At 37.9% G+C, this 21,439-nt stretch overlaps 4 protein-coding genes across 7 annotated transcripts; 2 read left to right on the top strand and 2 right to left on the bottom strand.

The window, feature by feature from the left end:
- Positions 1-5,396: 5,396 nt before the first annotated feature.
- On the top strand, positions 5,397-12,862 carry LOC135940801 (acyl-CoA Delta-9 desaturase-like). 2 transcript variants are annotated; one of them, XM_065485862.1, is made up of 7 exons: positions 5,397-5,571; positions 8,488-8,544; positions 10,695-10,993; positions 11,058-11,188; positions 11,246-11,451; positions 11,787-11,972; positions 12,034-12,862. In XM_065485862.1, the coding sequence occupies exons 2-7, from the start codon at positions 8,498-8,500 to the stop codon at positions 12,350-12,352; spliced, it is 1,188 nt and encodes a 395-aa protein (XP_065341934.1). In that variant the 5' UTR covers positions 5,397-5,571; positions 8,488-8,497; the 3' UTR covers positions 12,353-12,862. The 2 variants fall into 2 exon arrangements, with proteins under 2 accessions (XP_065341934.1, XP_065341933.1); XM_065485861.1 differs by lacking the exon at positions 5,397-5,571 and having other exon boundaries at positions 8,289-8,544.
- On the bottom strand, positions 12,835-14,411 carry LOC135940807 (pre-mRNA-splicing factor SYF2). Its single transcript, XM_065485870.1, has 5 exons — positions 14,237-14,411; positions 13,902-14,042; positions 13,429-13,553; positions 13,202-13,372; positions 12,835-13,143 (listed from the first exon to the last, which is right to left on the bottom strand). Exons 1-5 carry the CDS (start codon positions 14,333-14,335, stop codon positions 12,978-12,980), a joined length of 702 nt encoding a protein of 233 aa, XP_065341942.1. The 5' UTR covers positions 14,336-14,411; the 3' UTR covers positions 12,835-12,977.
- Positions 14,412-14,527: 116 nt separating this feature from the next.
- Prp40 (pre-mRNA processing factor 40) lies at positions 14,528-18,342 on the top strand. 3 transcript variants are annotated; one of them, XM_065485859.1, is made up of 16 exons: positions 14,543-14,666; positions 14,958-15,004; positions 15,122-15,212; positions 15,273-15,399; positions 15,467-15,618; positions 15,672-15,859; positions 15,907-16,028; positions 16,186-16,446; positions 16,503-16,731; positions 16,787-16,920; positions 16,978-17,205; positions 17,261-17,368; positions 17,421-17,615; positions 17,668-17,766; positions 17,820-17,945; positions 17,999-18,342. In XM_065485859.1, the coding sequence occupies exons 2-16, from the start codon at positions 14,962-14,964 to the stop codon at positions 18,158-18,160; spliced, it is 2,265 nt and encodes a 754-aa protein (XP_065341931.1). In that variant the 5' UTR covers positions 14,543-14,666; positions 14,958-14,961; the 3' UTR covers positions 18,161-18,342. The 3 variants fall into 3 exon arrangements, with proteins under 3 accessions (XP_065341932.1, XP_065341931.1, XP_065341930.1); XM_065485858.1 differs by having other exon boundaries at positions 17,987-18,342; XM_065485860.1 differs by lacking the exon at positions 14,958-15,004 and having other exon boundaries at positions 14,528-14,666; positions 17,987-18,342.
- Naa60 (N-alpha-acetyltransferase 60) lies at positions 18,162-21,138 on the bottom strand. The gene is made up of 6 exons (XM_065485869.1): positions 20,862-21,138; positions 20,701-20,794; positions 20,397-20,561; positions 20,103-20,329; positions 19,942-20,046; positions 18,162-19,131 (listed from the first exon to the last, which is right to left on the bottom strand). The coding sequence occupies exons 1-6, from the start codon at positions 20,876-20,878 to the stop codon at positions 18,981-18,983; spliced, it is 759 nt and encodes a 252-aa protein (XP_065341941.1). The 5' UTR covers positions 20,879-21,138; the 3' UTR covers positions 18,162-18,980.
- Positions 21,139-21,439: the final 301 nt, after the last annotated feature.

The raw sequence follows: 21,439 nt of genomic DNA, 5'->3' as shown, positions 1-21,439 counted from the left end.
TAATTCCTACAAATTTTTTCGTAAATAATGGTTAAATTAATCATCATTTCCGTTGTAGTAAAAAAGGAAATAAATGAGAAAATCATAATTGATCGATAGGGGGCGCTAGTGTTAATTTATTTTCACATAACATACATTGTATATGTATTAACAATAACACGCTCGTTCACCACACTGCTTAAAATGAATCGATAAGGGCGACAGTTGCAAATTACTTGATTGGTCGGATGCTATAAAAAGTTGATTTATATTTGCTCTACAATTTGCAATAATCAAAAGAGGAAAATAAAAAAATTCAAATTATTTTCAAATTCAAAGCTTTTGACTACATTTTTTTGACAGATTTCGAATCTTCTCGTCGAGATCTGTACATCAGCATAATGTATTAGCCTTTTAGGGAAACTCTTTGCTGTGAAATAAAATAATAAGATTTCAAGTAGGGAGACAGTCGGTCTTCACTATTTGAAAAGCATGCTTACTTTGCAGTCGCACTTTTCTAAAAAAAAACATACAGTTCTACTTGAGTCAATTTTAGCTTCACCTGAATCCTAAAAGGGAGATGAGCTCATGCATTGGAAACAAGCATTTTCCAGGCATTTGCAGTATCAATCCTCTTTAAGAACCATTCATAAATATTCCACAACAAAAAATCTCTATCACAGTAGCAGTGACTTGCTTTTTTACGGTGACTTGAAATAGCTGCATGCCACACTGTATGCTTTCATTTGATTGAAACCAGCAAAAACCACGAATGAAGTTTTGAAAGAGTAAATATTATTAAATTATAGCTTTATCTCCTGGAATTACCCCTTGAAAATATTTGCAATGAATCAACTTTATCTTTTCTTGAGCGAAAACAGGAATTTCTAAATAAATTTGTTTTAGAATTTAGATAGTGCTATATGTTAATGGAAAGAGAAAACACGGCGAAAAATCCAGAAACACGATTTATTTGTCGTGAAATAGCTTTTCTTATAAAGCACCCAGATTTCATGAAAACAAATATTTAACACGATTTTAATAAACTACGAATTTAAATTGTTGGACATTAACTTTATAATATTTTAGATACCTAATTTTCAATTTCCCTACAGCCTAGCAAAATATAAAATTTGCCCAAAAATCTCATTTGAAAAATCTTAGAGCCTGCTGTAAAACGGCAATTTTGGGAATTTTAGCAAAAATATTCAGGTGGGCTGTCCACTATGGCAACAACTCCACCAAATTCATAAAAATCCGATAGACTTGCCAACGAAGTGCGCACATATAGTCTGGATACTGCGTGTAGCATGCCCCATGCTTCATATTTGATGGCATTCTGAAACTAAAATAGCATATAGTTCAAACTAAAAAAAATCACTATTTGATTTCTTTTTAAAAGGCAAAAGTAGAACATAAATAACAAATTATAGCGCATGTTACAAATTGTGTTTTATCATGACTCCCTGTAATACCTCGCACATTGCACTAGCGAGTGCATTAATTAGCACTTGGATTACGTATATGTATGAGCAATGACCGACAAGAAAACGCATAAAACTAGTTATCCTTCCACTATGCTCAGTGCAAAAAAGAGTAAAAACCCATTTTTCTTTCTTATAAATTGAAAATAATTACTTCTTAGTTAGAGAGCCATCAAATTTAAACAAGTGAAGGTGTGATTGGCTTGCTTCAACTTGTAATCATGCCAAGCGTTCAGATAATGACTGCAACTTGTTTGAACGAGGTAATTTTCTTGTTCACGTGCACTCCCGTGCGCCAAAGGGAATCTAATGTTTCGTTTTGCCTTGAATGTGTCCAATGACATAATATTTTCTCTCAAGTCACGTGGAGTTGATCGCTATGAACTGATTCACTTTCTCATCAGCTTCGACGTGCTTGAATTTATTGTTTTTCTAGCATATAATTTTGCTTAAATCAACCCTATTAGGGGTTCAGTGTGAATAAAATTAAAAGATTAGTTAAGTAAAGAGTTATCTCCTAGTTCTACAATTAAAAGCTTTCAACCGGTCGCTAGATATTATAAATTATGAGTTAGTAATGGATTAAAAAGGTAAAAACTTTAATAATGTACGGTTTGCCCCCTTCGGCTTTGCTCTTCACAGAGTTAAGTCTTAATACGGTGAATGCCATAAATGGTGCCTTTGATCTCGCTTTTTTCATCCCTGACAATTCATTTTTTGTGATAATCGATAAATGTATATTATTCAAGAGAGAATAAACATAATTATTGTCCCTTTCCCTCATGGCAGGGTTGCCTAATTATTTAAATTCTTGACGCCATACTTGAAGAAACAAAATCACGATATAATAGCTTGCCTGGTGTTATTGCAGTTAGTGGCCAAATTGTTTTGAGAAGAGGAAAGCCTGATGAAGCGAGTTGGCAAAATATCAAGTAGATTCATTGAATGTTTTTTAATCTAGGGAAGCAGGCAGTGAAGCGATATGCGAACTCACTGCGATTCAGGCCGTGCTAATTTTAAACAGAGATGGGTATTCTCGAACACTCATTGCGCTCAAAGAATGTTTGCAGGTGTCAGATTTACGGGGCCAAGTTTCAAATTTAAAGCACGTTGCTGCTCTCCTTGAGAGTCCGGGCCTCTTTTTGCGGGACCCTCGAATAAATAGGAAAATTAAGCCTTTCGAAAGCACTGGACTTAAAATGATTGCAATAATGGAGCGTGTCATTGGACGTCAAAAGGTCAGGAATAAATCTGGCAGTCTCGTTAGTCAGCTCACGTGCTCCAGACATAATAGCAAGCGGTATGGAGCAGTATGGAGTCAATTGCCGGCTAATTTAGGTTGTGAAGCACAACTTGTGCATGGTCATCGTGTGTACGACGAGATGAAGAGGAAGCTAGTGGAAACGCTCCGCCTGAAAAATCGCGACGGAGAAGATGCCGTTTAGGTAGCCACGCATTTAACCAACTTTATATCAAAAGTAAAAAGACAAAATTGTCCTTCTTTGTATTGCAATCAGTTCTTTCAGAAGAATGATTGATTTGTTGCGATAGCAACAGTTTTCTAAACAATGCGACTTTGTAACAAACAAGGCAAACGCATTTTTCCAAAACACTGACAAACAGATAAGCGGATTTTTTTAGATGTTTGGAATAAAGGAGATTCTATGATTGCAAGTGATGAGAACATTTTTAATTGAATTACATAATTATTATCTCTATGAAGTGCGATTAAGTGCTTCTGCTGATAAAAATCGGCCGAGATGAAATCACGTGTGCGAGTGCTATATGAGCATTCGCGATTTGGCGGTGACGGAAAGGTCAAACAAGGCTCGCAGATTGAAGGTTTCAAGCCACGCCATTGCTGTGAGCACGAACTTGTCTCATGATCTACCGCACTAATTGTTTTAGTAGCGAGTTTTATAAAAGCAGATTTAATTTCTGGTAGAGTGACACTTTTTGATTGAAACTAAAATGTTACAAAATTTGATAAGAGTTTGAATTTACTGTCAAAATAATTTGTTATTTTTGAATAATTATGTTTTAAAATTAGAATAACTAATGCCATCAGACCCAAATAAAAATTTTACTGGTTTGTTAAGTTCACTGAAAACCAGATATTACAAAAATGTTTATCAGGCGAATTTATTTATTTATTTGTTTACTCTTCCCAAAAGTCATATATACAGTTTAAAATCATGCAGAACAACTATCATTAACTGAAGACATTTAGAGCATTTTTAACCATTAGCGGGAGGAAATAGATATTTTAATTAAGAAAATTCTGATGTAGATATATTTACATAAATAATTATCACAAAATAAAAAAGGCAAATTTCCCACCTCATCACATGGTGCTTTTCTCACCTTGAAAGTTTTTCATGTATTTGTGGAAAAAGACGACAGATTATGCAACAGCATGATTCAAATGAAGATTAATTGAAGCTTTCCTCACTTGACATTGATGCTGTTGCCAAGGGCAGGATCTCGCAATTTCGACACATACGAGGTGGTTTGCGACAAAAAAACTGAAGAATACAATAGTCTGACCTATGATAAATATTGTCACCTCTTTTTACTAGAAGCAAAGAAGAAGTTAATGAAAGTGGGAAAATACAAAATAATGAGGAAAACATTAGCAAATTATTGCATATTGTGTATCTTTAGCTACGCCGGGATCGAATGAAATAAACTGACGTCAAAAAGATAGTTATATTATATCCAATTATTGCTATCAAAACAGTCGTCATTTGTATTTGATAAGAGTGACGACAAAAGCTTCACTTTCTGCTGTTACTTCCACCATTTAATGATTTAATTAGCGCATAGCTTCATTTTGGTACGCATGCATGGACCGCGACTGTACAGATCAGGTGGGGTGTAAAAATTTTGTTTAATCTGTTTAATGAACACTGTACATCAGACACTATTTGCACACTTTTAGCACTTTTGTGCTACGCTGCGGAAATACACAGCCACTTGAAAATTGAGCCTACGCGAGACTGAAAACACTGCTGCCTGTGTGGCTCAAGATTATTATTTTACTTTGTCCACTAATAGGCAAACAACAATAATTTTAAGTGAAGCCGAATTAGGATTTAAATTGATTTTGATTAAATAGACCACGACATTATACTTTAATAGCCTATCGTAATAAACATAAAACAATTTGAATAGGTTGAGAAAAAATTTAATTTCAAATTACCGTCTTCGAAGGTGGAATTATTAATAAAATTTAAATTAAATATGCATTGGATAATTTGTAACTACCTGACTGGTACTAGTTACAGCCGACAATGAGACAAGTGTGCACAATATTTTAATATTTTATTTTTTACTTTCTTATTTCAAATCATATATGTACATACATATGTATATTATTTATTTAATATATGTATATATAATATATTATTTATTTAATATATGTATCGCAAAATGATCAATTTTTTGCCTCACTACCATTACGCCAACAATCGGGATTATTAATAGAGTGATTACGTAATAATATTCTATGATGGCTTAGTTTGATGTAACGAAACTTGACGATCTTTGACATTGACGCGTTAAAGATTAAAGATACACGTTATCCATCTTCAATGCAACAATACTATAACTATAATATTTATTATCTAATATTATCATGAACTGTCAAAATCATTCTCAAACACATGGAAAGTCATGCAGAGATGTGTGATAAACATTTTTCTGTTTTCTCTACGTATACATATAGCTAAATGCAGGGAAGACGAAGTCCAAAGTTTGTTATCATCGCTGCAATGCGAACATTAAATAAATAATATATAAAGCGTACATCAACATTCGGCGTGCTCCTCTCTGAACATCTGTCACGCCACTCGCGGGTCCAACTATAATTGCTTGTAGTCCACTCACCACTCATATCACAGGTTCGGTTCGATAAAAGGACTCGCAATGCAAGCTCATTTCCTTTCAAGTCTCAGAGCCTGACTTGACCGGACAAAGCGTGCTTTGCGTGGCCACAGGATTTCCCATCCAGAAGAGAGTGTGAAACGACACTGCGGCGAATCAGCTGTGCCAGCAGGACATAGATAAAAGGAACGCAGTCAACTTCGCACATTAGTACAGCAAACTCGTGAGTATGATGCATTCTTTAATGACACGCGATTTGTGGGGTTAGCTCTCGATTATTAGGTGCGTCAAAAAGACTCATAGAATTCATAATTTTATATTGTAATGTATCATCTATGTATACATACACACATATATTGTACCATAGAATTATTGCCAGTTTCCTCGAAGTTAGATTTTACAATGACATACATAATAATTAATGTTTGGAGTAGTAAAGGTCACTTTTGGGTTTATGATTTATTCGGTTAGTAACTTATTATGTATAGGGACGGAAAAATTAAGATAAAAATTATGGTTCGAACAGACCCAAAAGCTTGCAAGCAAAATATATCCTGAAAACTGTTAGCATGAGTTTCAGTTTCAGAAAACTTAAATAAATTTTGTTAATAATTGTTTGATAACTAGCCAATATATTCATCAAACGCAATGACATATGTATGTCTAACAAAATTCAATAAGGAAAATAACTAAAATAAATACCCAGGAAATATAACGTTTTAAAAATGGTGCGCAATACTAGTTTCATATTTTTTATTATTTCTTTTAAATTGCTTCACCCCTGACAATTGACTCAAGTTTTTCGGGGCAAATTTTCGTGGGACTTGAAATTCTCGATCAGCAAATATGCTCAGGCTGGATGTTTTATAGAAAGACGAGAAAAGACAAAAGGTTTAGGACAAATATGAAGAGTAGGGGTGTTTTCCTGCGGCACACATTATGCAAAGCGAAAGATGATTGATAAATCGCAATTTTTAATGCTTTTGGTAAAGTACTCTCATTCTTTCGCTATAAATTTATGAAAAATGACTGGCAAAAAAACTTAAATCCTTGACTCAACTCTATAGAAAGATTTTCAAGGCTCTCCTTGTGTTTCTTATTGTTCATGATTAAAAACATTACAGTGTCATAAAGTAAAATTATCACTGGAAAGTAAACGGACAATGGGAAAAAATGACGAGCAGAAAATGCATGAACGCATGAACCAAAATATTGAGTTGACGACTTGACGTTGTCATGTGCCTCACTAGGATGATAAATAATTAATTGTTAATTGTAACCCTATAAAAATTTCACCTTAGAATATTCCCGAGGCTTCACTGGAGCCAAGCGAAGGTTGAAACAACGACAAAATAAGGTTGCAATCAGGTTGCCGAACTTATCCTAAAAAATAAAAAGAACTAATTTTCCGAGAGGCGTGCCAAATAATTTTTTTACGAGTCAATAACCTTAGCGGAATCCTACATCAGACGGAATCGTTTCTAGTGAAAATGCAGGACGGTGCAAAAAAATCTTGCATCATTCATGGTGGTCTATTATATTCTTCATTTATAATATGCGTCATGAAAATGTGACGAAATTAACGCGTGTGCATTTGAATTCTGTAGAAATATCGCACCGACAGCTACATAATGGCTGTAGAACTCCATCCTCAACACAACGTTGACCTTTGAGCGAGGAGAGCAGTAATTATAATACGTATAACATCATACTATTCTTCGCATTGTGTGCGTTAAACCACACTCAAGGCTATTGCCTTTGAACTTATCTTTCTTCCAACTCTCAAATTATTTGTTAGAAATTGTAGCAAAAATAAAGCCAAATTTCTTACAAGGTTTTGGACGAATGACTGCAAAGGTGTCCGCTAAATCAAGATTTAATAATTACATAATAACAGTAAATGCGTCGCTCGGCTGGCTAATTTATATTAATCTTGTACCTCTGCAGCGATTATTGCCTCATTTTTAACAATCAAACACTAGTTTTTTCTATGTTTAGGTCAATATAATCACAATGCGACTCGTGGTTGCTCCATTTATTTCCTTACACATGGGAATAGAGAAAAGTTTCAGAATCAATTCCCATTATTGTTCCGCCGCAATGTTTGCCTCTAATAAGCACCGTATTTCCACTCGACTGCATTTGAATATGCTGCATTTCCAAACTATGTATTCTGTCAGTTAGTTTGGCATTTTTCATAAATTCCCATTGCCCACAGGATAATAATTATTCACGCAACAACTACTTCACAATATATTATCTCTGATTATTTCGTATTGGTCCTAAATATTTTCACAATATTAAATGTGTTCCAATTTCTCAATTTGAATCACATTAATTTATAAAAGTTCTCTCAAAGATAAATATATGAGCGTAATTTGAGTTTCCTGGGCAGGGTTGTATGATTTACTAAAGAGTTAAATTTTTAATGCGAAGTGGGTTGGGATAGCCGAGACAGGCCTTGACATTGGCCGTGTGTGAGATCACGCCACTCTCAACTTCCGACGCACCGTCTCATGAAAAAAAAATAGCAGGCTTATCCCAAACGCTAATTTGGCTCGGCGCCCGTGGAAGCTATGCTGTAATTCGATCGGAAGAGGCAACGACCCTTTGGTTGCAAATAATAATAGAGCTGCATTTATTATCCAAGCCAAAAAACGGACTGAAATAAATAGTTGCGGCAGGCTGTGTTGTGTGTGGTGTGATGATGTGGAGCCACGTTGGAAGTTGGCGTGCAATTCCCCTTTAGTTCATGTGCAGCATCCACAGCCCTTATTGCAGAGGGGATTCGTAATATCTGGCGAGCCGGTTACGTGGTGCGAGGTCTCTTCGCCAATGAAAGCCTCCTGAGGGCCGTCACGTGACGCGTCAGCTGAGTACGCACGCCACTCCGTGAATACCGTCCGCAGGGTTCGCTTTGCTTTTTTGTCGAGTGCGGCGGCGTGCGTTTAGAATAGTACAGAGAAGCCAGGCCGCCCGCAGTTGCTTGGAGGCAGACGGACCGGCTCGCAGCACAAGACTTACTTACGAGCAGGCCGCGCGCGCAAATTGGCATGAGCGACCGACACTAGAAAATTTTTCTCGCTGTCCTGCACCACCTGCTGAACTCTATTACCTTTTCTCTTTTTCCGACTTGCAGATAACCAACCATGGCCAGCATCGAAGACTTGCAGAAGTTGTGCAACAAGGTCGAAAGGTGAGTCAGTTTTTTCGCATATTTATTTTTCAAACATTTAATTTTTCGGTGAACACTGGAAATAGTTTTCTTACATAATTTATTAGCAAACTGAAGCAGTTGGTTAAAATTGAAGGTCTTGCTAGCGTTTGAAATTTAAGTTTATCGGGTTGCTAAGGGCACTCCAGTCGTCGTGCACGGGCACCGTTGTGATTAGCGCATCTGCGGCCGCCAGGGGCTCGCGTGATTCTAAAATTAAAAGGTGCAAGGCGATGCACTAGAACCGCACTCATGGAACCTTTTTGAGGTCAACGAGCCGATTTTGCAATTTGTGTCATCCCCGTGAGTTGCGTAGGCGAGAAAAATGGCCGAGTTGCAAAAGTATTGATTTTCGGCAGGGAATGCTCGCGAATCTCAGCGAGCGTAGGCTGTTCTCCGTGTGATCACCTTGAGTCTAAATTCAGAATCGAACATGTCGCATGTGCATGAAAGTATTTTCTCGGTGCAACGTGATCAAATTACTTTAAATCAGTTTGCATTGTGGGAACCGCAGTTCTAATTTTGGACCTTGCGAGCAAGTGACCCCGAAAGAGCACCACATTGTGTTAAAGGTCAAGTAGCGTCGCGGCTAATTATGGGGACAAACAAAAAGCCTATTGTCTTTTGCCTGCCCATTTGCATTTTATTTGACTCTGCCGATATGAGACGTGTCCACTTACTTAGTTGTCCATTGAATTTTAAATCGCCGTACTAGCACACACCTGATGCGCATGGACACGCGCGCACATTCGAAATATTATATTTTACATGCGTTTTGGATATTGTTTTCCTTTATTGCACCAAAAACAAAGACCTACTTTTTACGAGTTAATTTGTAGACACATTTAGGTGTGGTTGCATTTTCTTGTTTGCAGACAGGTGTAATCGCTTTTATCTCTTAACGCACGTAAAGTTTAGGCAAGTTTTTAAGTGAAGATAAGTAAAGCTTCTAAATGTGCTCCTACTGCTTCCTGTAAATGCCAAATAATATGCAATTTTTTAATTGATTTTTTCATTTTACTTATTAATTTCTATCACAAAAGTGACGGACTTTCTTAAAAGTGCCTGCAGTTATTAATTAATTCTAAAATCCTTCGCAAGCACATGAAGCTCCGAAAAAACCTTAACGTGACTTCCTGTCCTCGACAAAGATATTATTAATATACAACCTCAACCATTTTTTTAGCAAAGGCTCTATAATTAAGTGTATTCGACCGACATCTCGCGACGAGACCTCTTGGGTTTCTTTATTCATGCAGTCTTACTCTTTTTTTCATTATGTGCTTATTTTTCTCCTCATAATCACGACGCATGAAGTGGAAACTTCGTCGCGTTCGCTTTTCACACACCGCGACGTCACACCCGCGCTCTATAGAAACTGCTGCGGATACACCGTGCACATGAAAAACACCACCAGCGAATATATTAAATGGCCAGCGATTTCCTGTGGTGCTCTGGACTTATTACAAGACAGTGTTATATTCTCCGCCACGAAGAAAGAGATATCGCAACAACTGCTGTACTGTATTCCGCGTAGATAGGCCACTCGGAACTTTTCGCTGTGTATATTGAGTTTACGCTTGCGCCTCTTCCCCTTTTCAAATCGAAGTGACATTTCAAGGCTCCGTACAAAGCTAAATGGTGAAATCATATTTTATGGGATGCAAAGGAAATCGCAGCACTCTTTCAAAAAAGCATTATGCATTATGCGATAAGAGCGATCGACATCAGAAAATCGTTTCAATATACAGATTTTGTTAAAATATTTACTTACTGTGGGTGTATTCTATGTCGATTTGAAACGCAATTCCAAGCAAGCTTAATCAATGTTGGTGCGATAATAAACACGCGCAACAGGCTATTTCCATATCTCTTTAGTCGGAGTATAAAAATTTCCAACAACGAGGTTATTGAAATTTAAATGCACAATAATTTAAAATTAATTACAAAATATTCGCTTATCAAGCTAATTGCGAGTGGGCTAACAGACTAAATGAGACCACAAACTTAAAAGATAAAATTATTTTACTTACCAAGATATCGTTAATAAATTTTTGTGTAAATATATACCGTCGTTATTTCTGATTTGTAAATAACCTAAATTAAGAGCCCTGCTTGATTTCTCTGTTCAGCGTGATTGCCGCACTTGGACCTGACACGGTTACCCCGCGCCCAGCAACAGAGCCAGATGGACCCACCGGCGTTCTGTACGAGGATGAGGACCCAGACATGGTGTCCACCCTGAACATGAAGAACTCTGAACCGAGCAATATTCAAACTGAAAAGACCGAGTCGTCAACCACCAGCAGCAAGCCCTACCGCTTGAGAATCAGGTGGCGAAACGTGATTCTGCTGGGCTACTTGCACTTGGCAGCGCTCTATGGTGTCTACTTGATGTTTGCCTCTGCTAAACTAGCCACCGTGTTATACAGTAATATTCGCTTGTTGTATGTGTAATGTCACATTTCTATTTTTTTTTTCTTTTAAATATTTAGCATTCGTGCTGTACCAGATTGGAGGTCTTGGGATTACAGCTGGCGCTCACAGGCTCTGGGCTCACCGCGGCTACAAAGCCAAGTGGCCCTTGAGAGTGATCCTCATGCTCTTCAACACCCTTTCGTTCCAGGTTAGCAACTCAAGCGATTTGGCTTTCAACATGGAACTTGACCGTAGAAATTTTCAGAACCATATTTACGAGTGGGTGCGTGACCACCGTGTGCACCACAAGTACAGCGAGACCGATGCCGACCCTCACAATGCAAAGCGCGGTTTCTTTTTCTCGCACGTTGGCTGGCTTGTGTGCCGCAAGCACCCCATGGTGATCGAAAAAGGCAGAGGAATCAGTCTCAAGGATCTTGAAGAGGACAAAATTGTTATGTTCCAAAAGAAGTAGGTATTTTAATGATTTAAATTTCCTAGGCTGGGGAGCTTCTTTTTTATATTTAATAAATATTTTGCCGCTATATTTGAAAACAAAATCTCTCTGCTCAAACTTAGAATTTATTTTGAAACACTATTGTCTCATGAAAAAAATTATATTTTAATTCCTTGTATGACTATAATTAAAAAGTTTGTCTCTTACGGTTTTGTAATTTGTTTAATTAATTAATGCCTGGAGGAAAGCTCTATTTTGCGCAAAGTAGAAACGGCTATTGTTAATATTTGTTTTAAAATATTTTTTACCATCCAACTTCCGCGCTCTTACGTGCTACTTAAAATTTCAGGTACTACCTGTATTTGATGCCATTGATCTGCTTCCTACTGCCCACGCTGATCCCAGTCTATTTGTGGAACGAAACTTGGTCAAACGCGTGGTTTGTGTCGACTCTCCTTCGTTACGCTTTCACCCTGAACGTGACATGGATGGTCAACAGTTTTGCACACATGTGGGGAAACAAGCCCTACGACAAGTGAGTTGAAGGATAAATCCCCAATCAAATTTTTGATACCAATTTCATTGTTGATTTCAAGGAGCATCAATCCTTCTGAAAATTACTCCGTGGCTGCTTTGGCGCTGGGTGAAGGCTGGCACAACTACCACCACGTCTTTCCCTGGGATTACAAGACCGCTGAGCTTGGCAACTACAGACTGAATATCACAACGGCTTTTATCGACTTCTTCGCGCTGATCGGCTGGGCCTACGACTTGAAGACTGTTCCGAGTGACGTTGTCATGAAGCGAGTGCTGCGCACTGGCGATGGCACCCACCAACTGTGGGGCTGGGGTGATAAGGACATGACGGAGGAGCAGAAGGGAGCCACCATCGAGTTGAACAAGAAGGAAAATTGAGCCACAAAGAGATTCTTTTGATCCAACTTAAAAGCATCTGGTTATTTATTGTATTTAAAAATATGTGCAAGGATCTTTCCTGAATTGGAACAGAAAATGTCTAAAATGCTAAATGATGGGCCAACTAGAATGAATTTTGGGTCTGCTGGTTGGATCCTTGACTGGAAACAAAATGAATTTATCAATATGTGTATTAAAACATATGAACTCATTTTCTAAGTAAAGAAATTATTTGTTGAGACACCCATGCGGGCGCACACTCGGTCAACAGGTTTTGATGAAATCCAAACAAGGCAACTCGAATAAAAATTAATGATCCAATAAGAGGAAACTTGAAAATTCATCAAATAATGTAGATATGCTGTGATACTTTTGTAGATAAATGTCATTTTATTTTCTGGACCGTCTCCATCACTGCATATATTAATTTCGACAGCACTACCTTGGAAACTACTACAGTAATCAAAAAATAAAGACGCAACTTGTATTTCAATATATTTAGCCTCCAAATCTGTATTTATTTTTGAGAAATACATCTACCCCTTAATGCTAATGATAAAAAAGTTGTCCATGCACACAGAGATATCGATCAGCAGTATGCGAATGACTAAGCCTGTGACTCCATTTACACAGCAGTTCCTCGCTCCAAATTCTGCTTGATTTCTGTGGTATACTCTCCATAAAACCGTTCCAGCTTTGTGTTGAACTTCATGTTCCTCTCGTTGATGTAATCAATGTCGGCATCATCGTTGTGCATCCTTCGGCGGCTATACTTCTCTCTCTTGGCGATCCTGCAAAGGAAATTGCATTTTAAATAAAGAGTCGTTCTATCAACAGATTTCTGCGTACTGTTTTTCCAAATCCTGGACCATCCGGTCAATACCCTCTTTGCTGTCTTTGTGAACGCCGTGCAAAATAGTGTTCTGTTTGCCGTAGAATACATCCTCTCCAACAGATTCTTTTTGCCTTTCATACTGCTCATGGTCAACTTTCATGTTGTTTACTAGACGGGTGTATTGCCTGTCAAAATATTAAATAGCATGAGATCTTTTAAATGGCGTATTTGAGCCTGTTACCTAATGGTGGCTTGCTGATAGTCTGCAAATCCTTGGTCAGGGTTTTTCTTCTTTTTCTTTCTATCCAATTTGGCAGCCTCATCAGCACCAACTTCCATAAGTTTCACTCTGTCATAATCTTCTCCCTGTAAAATTTCCCTATTATTTTGATATCCTTAAGTAGAGGGAAAATGTGTCAATGTAGTAATAAAAATCTGAATTTAAAAAAAAGGTCACAAGGTCAAAAGAAGCATTGAAAAAAGAATAAATAATGGGGCTTTTGTAAATATTAACACTCAAAGTAGTAAAAACAGCAGCATATTCTGTTTTTTGGTGCCAATCAGGTCATGTACATTCCTTTGGGTGGCACTGTTCGCACCAAGATTAGGTGAGAATAATTATATTATATAGTTATGTAGTTATGTATTCCTTTCTTTTGTTTGTTCAGCAGTTTCCTTTTTGTTAACAATAAAGAACTAAGAAAATGTTCTCACCTTTTCTGCAGCCTCTTTCCTTGCATCATCGTCCTTCAAGATCCATTCAGCCCTTCGCTTTCTAGCCTCAAAATTAGTAGGAAGATTTTTCCTTTTATTTTCTTCGACAACTTCCTGATGATTCAGTTGACGGGCTTCGTTCTGAAAGTCAAAAGCAGTGAAAATTAATTTCTGCATTCAAGTGAAAAAATAATAATTACAGGCGAGTTAATTGCGTAATTAATTAAAATGAGCCTGCTAAATGCGTGTAAATAGGATTGAATACTCTTAGATAATAATATTATTTTGTATTGTATAATGTTGTTAACTTATTTATATATTTAATTATAATATACCCTCTTCTGATGGAGGTCACGCAGCTTTTTCATTCTATCTGCCTGCTTTTCCTTGAAGCTTGTACCAGAGGAGGTAGAAGGACCAGCTTGCACATCCATCGTTTAATAATTCAAGTTTCCCAGTTGATTAGATGAACCTCCAGGGGAGATAGAGAAACACTTTGGGAAAATAAACGCAGACACAGTAGCCACACGCAACGCTAACAACGTGAAAGTGCACGATAAACAAAATATTATGAATGTAGTGTTACCAACATAAAAAACTATAAAATCCACGCTTATGTTGGTAGAATTGCAATTTGTTTGTTTGCTATTACATGTGTGTGTGCTTCGCTCAGAAGCCGGATTCCGCCTCCTGCCAGATTATTAACAATTTAAAACCTGGTTAGCTCTGTAAGTGGTCTTTTGATGCAGAATATAATTTCTTGAGGTAAGTCTAGAAAACGCAGCACACATTTTGTACATCATAATATCTTTGTTTTTTTACCTCTGATGCCATTGTTTTTGCGCAAACGATGATACTGTGAACATTATTATGTTGATATGATTTTTCTCTTGGCTTGGGTGCTGCAATTATGTATTACGGCAGATGATTGCATGTATTTTTTGCTTGCGCATGTTAATCCGAATGTTTTTCCTTTGCAAATCAATACTATATACCTACTTCACCCTGTCCTTGCCTTGTCCACTCTGTCGCTTTTGCTTGGTGCTCCTCCAAAAGCACAATGGCTCTTAAAGATGACAAGCTTGTCATCGCACCTATCTCAGGTACCACGTTTAGATTTTATTTTTTTGGTATTTGGTTACATGAGTGTTTAATCATGAAAATTTGACTATAACTATGTTAAATTCTTGCTCAACTTCTCAAAGGAATACAATTTTTAGGGAACTCTTTGGAGAAGCTAAGCAGGAGTAAAGTATCCTTAAAGTACCAGCAGCTCTCAAAATTTGTTGCTGAAAACAGTTCTAACGCAAAGTAATTTCATTATAAATTTGCTGAGAGCAAACCAGTATCATAACAATTTAATCATTGCAGTATGTCAGGAGCGAAGGAGTCCATATGGACGGAGCATAAAGCCCCAGATGGACGAACATATTACTACAACAACAAAACCAAGCAGAGCAGCTGGGAGAAGCCAGATGATCTAAAATCTCCTGGAGAGGTATAATTATATATTTTATTTTATAATCTTGCAACCCCCTTAAATTATCAAAATGTATTTTTCCCAGCTCTTGTTGTCACAAAGTCCGTGGAAAGAGTATAAAACTGATACAGGGAAAACTTATTACCACAATGTGAGCACAAAAGAGACGCGATGGACGATTCCAGCTGAACTGGAAGAATTGAAAAAGAAAATTGTTGCCGAGGAGACAAAGTCAAAGTATTAAAAGCAATGTAAACTCATACTGTGAACCGCTAAAAACTATCCAATAGGGCATCTACCCCTGCGCCTACTGTTGCGCCTAGTAAGCAAGCAGAGGCCCCAGCTGTTCCAGCCGCAGCTCCAGCTCAGGCTGCTGTGACCAAACAAGTGCAGGAAAAATCGAAAGGTTCAGCTCTTGACCAAGCAATGGCAGCCACGCTGGCGGCTATTGAAGTCCCAACTCCTCCTACAAAAAATGGTGCACATTTTTTCTAGGCGAATTGCTATACTTACAGTATTTTCCAGACGATGATAGCAACTCCCATAATTCACTTCCGAGCAGCCGGACAGGCACTCCAGAGCCTAACAAAGTCTTCAGGGACAAAAAGGAGGCTATGGAAGCGTTTAAGGAGTTCCTTAAAGATAAGGTTTGTTTTCCAGGACATTTCATATTATTTGAGATGGTGAATATTTTGAATTTCCTGTTAAATTCTTTTTTTTTTATTTTAAAACTCATTTTCCGTGTAAAGGTGTTCACCTGATTTTAAACTTAAATTAAATCTAACGCGAAATGTCCACACGCAGGAAGTACCAAGCAATTGTACGTGGGAACAGTGTTTGCGCATTATCCAGAACGACCCTAGGTATGCAGCTTTTGCCAAGTTCAACGAGAAAAAGCAAGCGTTCAATGGGTACAAGACACAACGAGTGAAAGAGGAAAGAGAGGAACAACGCCTGCGGATTAAGAAAGCAAAGGAGGACTTGGAGCAGTTCCTGCTAAGCAATGAAAAAATGACGTCAAACACGAAGTATTACAAATGCGAAGAACTATTTGGCCATTTAGACGTACGTGTAACAATTTTTAACCAATGGAAATCAATTTTATTTTTTATTTTGCGTAGTTTTGGAAAGTTGTCAGTGATTCTGACCGGCGAGATATTCACGAAGACGTTGTTTTCAACCTGGCCAAAAGGGAAAAAGAGCAGGCAAAGGTTCTAAAAAAGGAAAACATGCGAGGACTTTCAAATGTTTTGGATACTATGCCCAACATAACTTACCGAACCACGTGGCAGGAGGCCCAGCAAATGCTGCTTGACAACCACCACTTTGCGGAAAACGCCAATTTGCTTGGTAATAAAATTAATATGTTTGCTGCAGCTTAAATTAATTTCATTCTCCCATACAGCTATGGATAAAGAGGATGCTTTGATTGTGTTTGAGGATCACATCAGAGAACTCGAGAAAGAAGAGGAGGAGGAAAAAGAAAGGGAAAAGAAGAGATCAAAGCGGCAGCAACGGAAGAATCGAGAAAGATTTGTTGTAGGTTTATTGTTTTTATATTTGTTAAATTTGAAACCTTGGCAAATGCACTTCCAGAATTTGCTTGATGAGCTTCACGAGCAAGGAAAACTGACATCCATGTCGCTGTGGGTTGAGCTGTACCCTATCATATCTTCCGACATCAGGTTCTCAGCAATGTTGGGCCAGCCTGGCTCAACGCCCTTGGACCTGTTCAAATTCTTTGTAGAAGAACTTAAGTCTCGATTCCACGATGAGAAAAAAATCATCAAAGAAATTCTCAAGGAGAAAGCGTTTGAAGTTCAAGTAATTGATATTAAAGGTTAACCATATTCTAGGTTTGATTTTGTTTATCTTTCAGGTTGGAACAACTTTTGAGGAATTTGCCACTGTAGTATGTGAGGATGGAAGGTCTGCAACCCTTGACGCAGGAAATGTAAAATTAACTTATAATTCACTCCTTGAAAAGGTAATTAATTTAGCTGCACCATTTTACTGTATCTAACCCTTTCTCTTACTAGGCTGAAGCCAGGGAAAAGGAAAGACAAAAAGAAGAAAACAGAAAATCTAGGAAAATTGAAACAGCATTTAAATCTCTGCTCAGAGACAAAAATGTTTCCATTGACACAACTTGGGATGATATTCGGCCGCTCATTGAAACCGATCCATCATTTGACTCCGTCACTCTGGAGTCTGAAAGAATCAGAATATTCAAGGCATGATCTCATTGCATTTGAAATGTTTTAATTAACTTGTTGATCTAAATAGGATTTCCAACACGAAAGTGAAGAAATGTGTGCCCATCATCACGCTAGAAAGAAGTCCAAGAAAAATAAGAAGCAGAAAAGAAAATCAAGATCTCGCTCGGTAAGATACAACAGACTCTGATTTGCACCCTCTTATAAAGTATGTTGCATTAGCGCTCTGGCTCTGACGTTGAGAGAAAAAAGAAGCAGGAGGAGAGTCACTCTGATTCTGAGGTGGAGCAGGCCAACTCGAAGCCCAAGAAGCAGAAGAAGAAAAAGAAGAAGAATCGCAGTGCTTCGGTGAGCTTGCATAATTAAAACCTAGCCAATAACTAGTGCAGTCTGTCAAACAGCATTCGTCTGAAGGATCAGAGGGAGAAAGTTTAGAGCAACCAGGCTCCCCCAACAGCCCATCCCCGGGAAGTGCAAACAGTGACGAAGGCGACCTCAGTGAGGGCGAGCTTGAGAGGAAGCGACAAATGCTGCTGCAGCAATTAGCCCAGGAAAACCAATAAATTGTTAAAGTGGCTATTTTAATGTTCTCAATTTCTCTCTTTATTTCACATTTCTACTGCATTTGTGCCACATAACAGTTTGTGCTACATCTAAAAATATAACAGTCTCCATCTCATTTGTTTGACAAATTATGTGGTGTAAACATCTGAACAGTAAAATTTGCATCAATCGCTCAAGAACACTCCAAAAGTATCATTCATTGCACCAAAATTTAGTACTTGCTTTGTCAGAGTTGCACACGGGAACTGTTTAAATTTAACATGAGTTTGCAGAAATTGATATACCTGTTTTCCAACATGAGAACCTTTGGTTAAATTTTAGACCACATAGTTGAGTTCATTTGATGCGTGACATTTAAAAAGCGTCAGTTGTAAACAAAATTATTTTAACAATACTGATGATGATAAAAAGAAGAATATAATTTACTTCATACCATAATTATCTGGGAAAGTTAGATTAATGTTTGATTAAAAAATAAGAATTTCTCCAAAATGTGACACCGGGGAATGTGCAAGGGGCGGGTCTTCCAATGGCACAATAGGGGGTAGAATAACGGTAAAAAGAAATCAACTGACTTAGAAGCACTGTAATAATTTGTGAACCAACGAGACCCTACTTCTGGATTATCACTCTTAACAAATATTTCTTGCAAAGGCTTTGGTTGGCGTGTAGGCGATAAAATACTTTGTTTCTTACAGGTTTCTTGAATTACAGCAAACTATAATATAAATTTGTTCTATTTGGGCTCTCTTAATCGATTAACAACACATGTGAATAGGAATTGTCAAATAATACTTGAACGTACGTAGGGTAATCAGTCTACCAGAACAGGGTCGATGTGCTATGCGCTGCTCGCCCAACTCTTGGCCAAATCCACTCGGTGACTGCCTGTAGCTGGCCCCAAATCCATGCAGGCACCGAACAAGGGTCAGAACGCACCAGAACTTCGCAGTAATGCTTGATATAATCACTGATTCCAAAGGTTAAGGAAACTTTCAAACAAATTATCAACTAAAAAATGTTACTTTTGCACGTTTTTATGATAAAGAGTCACCAAAAAATTAGATCTGACAAAAGAAAACAAGCCCATTGGCTCGCATTATCAAGGCATTCTCTCAGGAGTATCAAAGCAATTGGAGATATTTGAGCAGTTGAGGGATCTTGGGATCTAACAGCACTGGCTGTCCAATGTCAGAGATGGCAAAAGGTGGTTAGTTAAGTTACTCGAAACGCTCAACAGTTCAACAGGCTCGGGCTGAGAGACACAACGGCGCTGACTCTCCACTTGCTGGTTTTTGCACCATTCCAGCGGCTTTAGGGACAAATGTTCTGCGTTTCAATAAAAAAAACTCTGTGCAGGAAGACGAAAAGATGGCCATGTTATCCTCTCGGCGGTGATATTGGGACCCGGTGAGCTCATAGCCCGCGGGATGTGCTGAGCAGAGGTTTGAAAAAAATAAAAATAGAGAAGTCCAACAACTATATTTTAATGAAGGACTGTGTGTAATCTCATAATTTGAGATTAAAAAACTCTAAATATTAAGTCGGGGCGCAATATATATTATTATTATAATTTATGTCTTTGGGTAACCCAAAGTAGTTGCTTTTTAACTTGTCAGTTTCTTAAGTTTCCCAAGACTATTTATCTGGTACAGATCATTATGTACCCAGTGATATCACTTGCGCTTGAAAAACTCATATATCAAATACAAAATTCAAGCAACTTATCAACTATATATAAAGAAGGTTTGCGTGACTTTTATCTTTTAGAAAAGGATACGCTAAACTCCAGGGCGGGTGGCCTCCGTTGATGTAGAGAACGTACATAAATCCATCTTTGCTCTTGCCTTGAATTGAATAGTAATAAGGCAGGAATGAATGAAGCCTGAAATAAATGAATAATATACTGGCATTCGACCAAGAGTGAGAGTTTCATCATACTTGAACCGTCGTTGCTCATAAAACTGAATCGCAGCATTATTTGTGGTTAGAACATGCAGGAAAAGAGCCTTGCAGTGAGCGTTCTCGTTTGTATTCATGTAACGGATGAGGTGTTCCAGCAAGAGTGAGGCGATTCCATTTCTCCTGTATACCTTGCTTACACCTAAACTTAGAATGTACCCCACATCAATCCTTTCGTGCGGCGACACAGACAAAATTGTGCTATCCTGAAGCAAATAACAAAAATGATGTGCAAATTAATAATAATTATTCTGATTGGCAAGATATTATTACCTCTTTACTGAGTTTATTGTACGACTTAATTTCAGCAACGATGAGCCCAATGATTATGCCACCGTAGATTGCTGCCAATGAGTAAAATCTGGGGTCGGAAGTGATGTCTTGGTACCATGAGTCTGGATATTCGATGGGAAACCAGTCCTGGCACAGCCTCCGAACCTGACACACAGGATTTTTAATTCACGTCGTTGCTAACTGTACCATGCTTGCTAAATATTGAAACGGCAAAATTATGCCGAATATATATATAATTTTAAAAGAGTGTTGCTTAATGAATATAAATAATCTGAATTTACACCTCTTCTAGGTCCGCTGGACACAAAAATCTAAGCTGCAAATTCGAAAGGCTGCACAATGGGACAGGGTTCGAGCGAGTGTTTTCACTAGAATACCTAAAATATAACAATAAAGACAATGATGTGATTCGGAGCTGTCAAGGGCATGACCCTAAATCCGTACCAACTGATCCCTGCCATTAGTCTCGGTAGCTTCAGGACAGTTCCCACAGAAGCAGTAGATAACAACAGCGAGCAGAGGACATCACAGGCACGACGCCAAGCCGCGACTATTCTACCTGCTGTCACACTCACTATAGATTATACAGTACACTAGCGCATTTCTTTTGTTTGAGGTCAATCACAAGTCGGGAATTATTTCTGCGGCAGTTCTATGACCCACGATGTCCAGTCAGAAGAAATGCCCCAAATTTTCATTTGACGCGTTACACCCACTTTTTAGCGCAGTCGCACGTTGGATGCATTGCATCGCATTGCATTCGCAAAAGTTTTTAATATTTGGGATGGAGGGGCGATCTGGGGCGCGTTCCTTTCAAAACTCGGATATTCAATTTCAGGTTATCACTACATAATCAGTTGTTATTTTTGGACCATCGATGAGATAAAATTGTTTGAATGGAAGAAGCGTGATTTTTAAGGCAATATTATTTTTTTCTGAAAATAAAAATTCGAAAGGCTGCACAATGGGACAGGGTTCGAGCGAGTGTTTTCACTAGAATACCTAAAATTTTAAATAGCAAA

The sequence above is a fragment of the Cloeon dipterum genome, chromosome 3 (genome assembly GCF_949628265.1).
Source record: "Cloeon dipterum chromosome 3, ieCloDipt1.1, whole genome shotgun sequence".
Lineage (NCBI taxonomy): Eukaryota > Metazoa > Arthropoda > Insecta > Ephemeroptera > Baetidae > Cloeon > Cloeon dipterum.
Note: the sequence above shows the minus strand (reverse complement) of the source record. Positions and strands in the feature narration are given on the sequence as shown.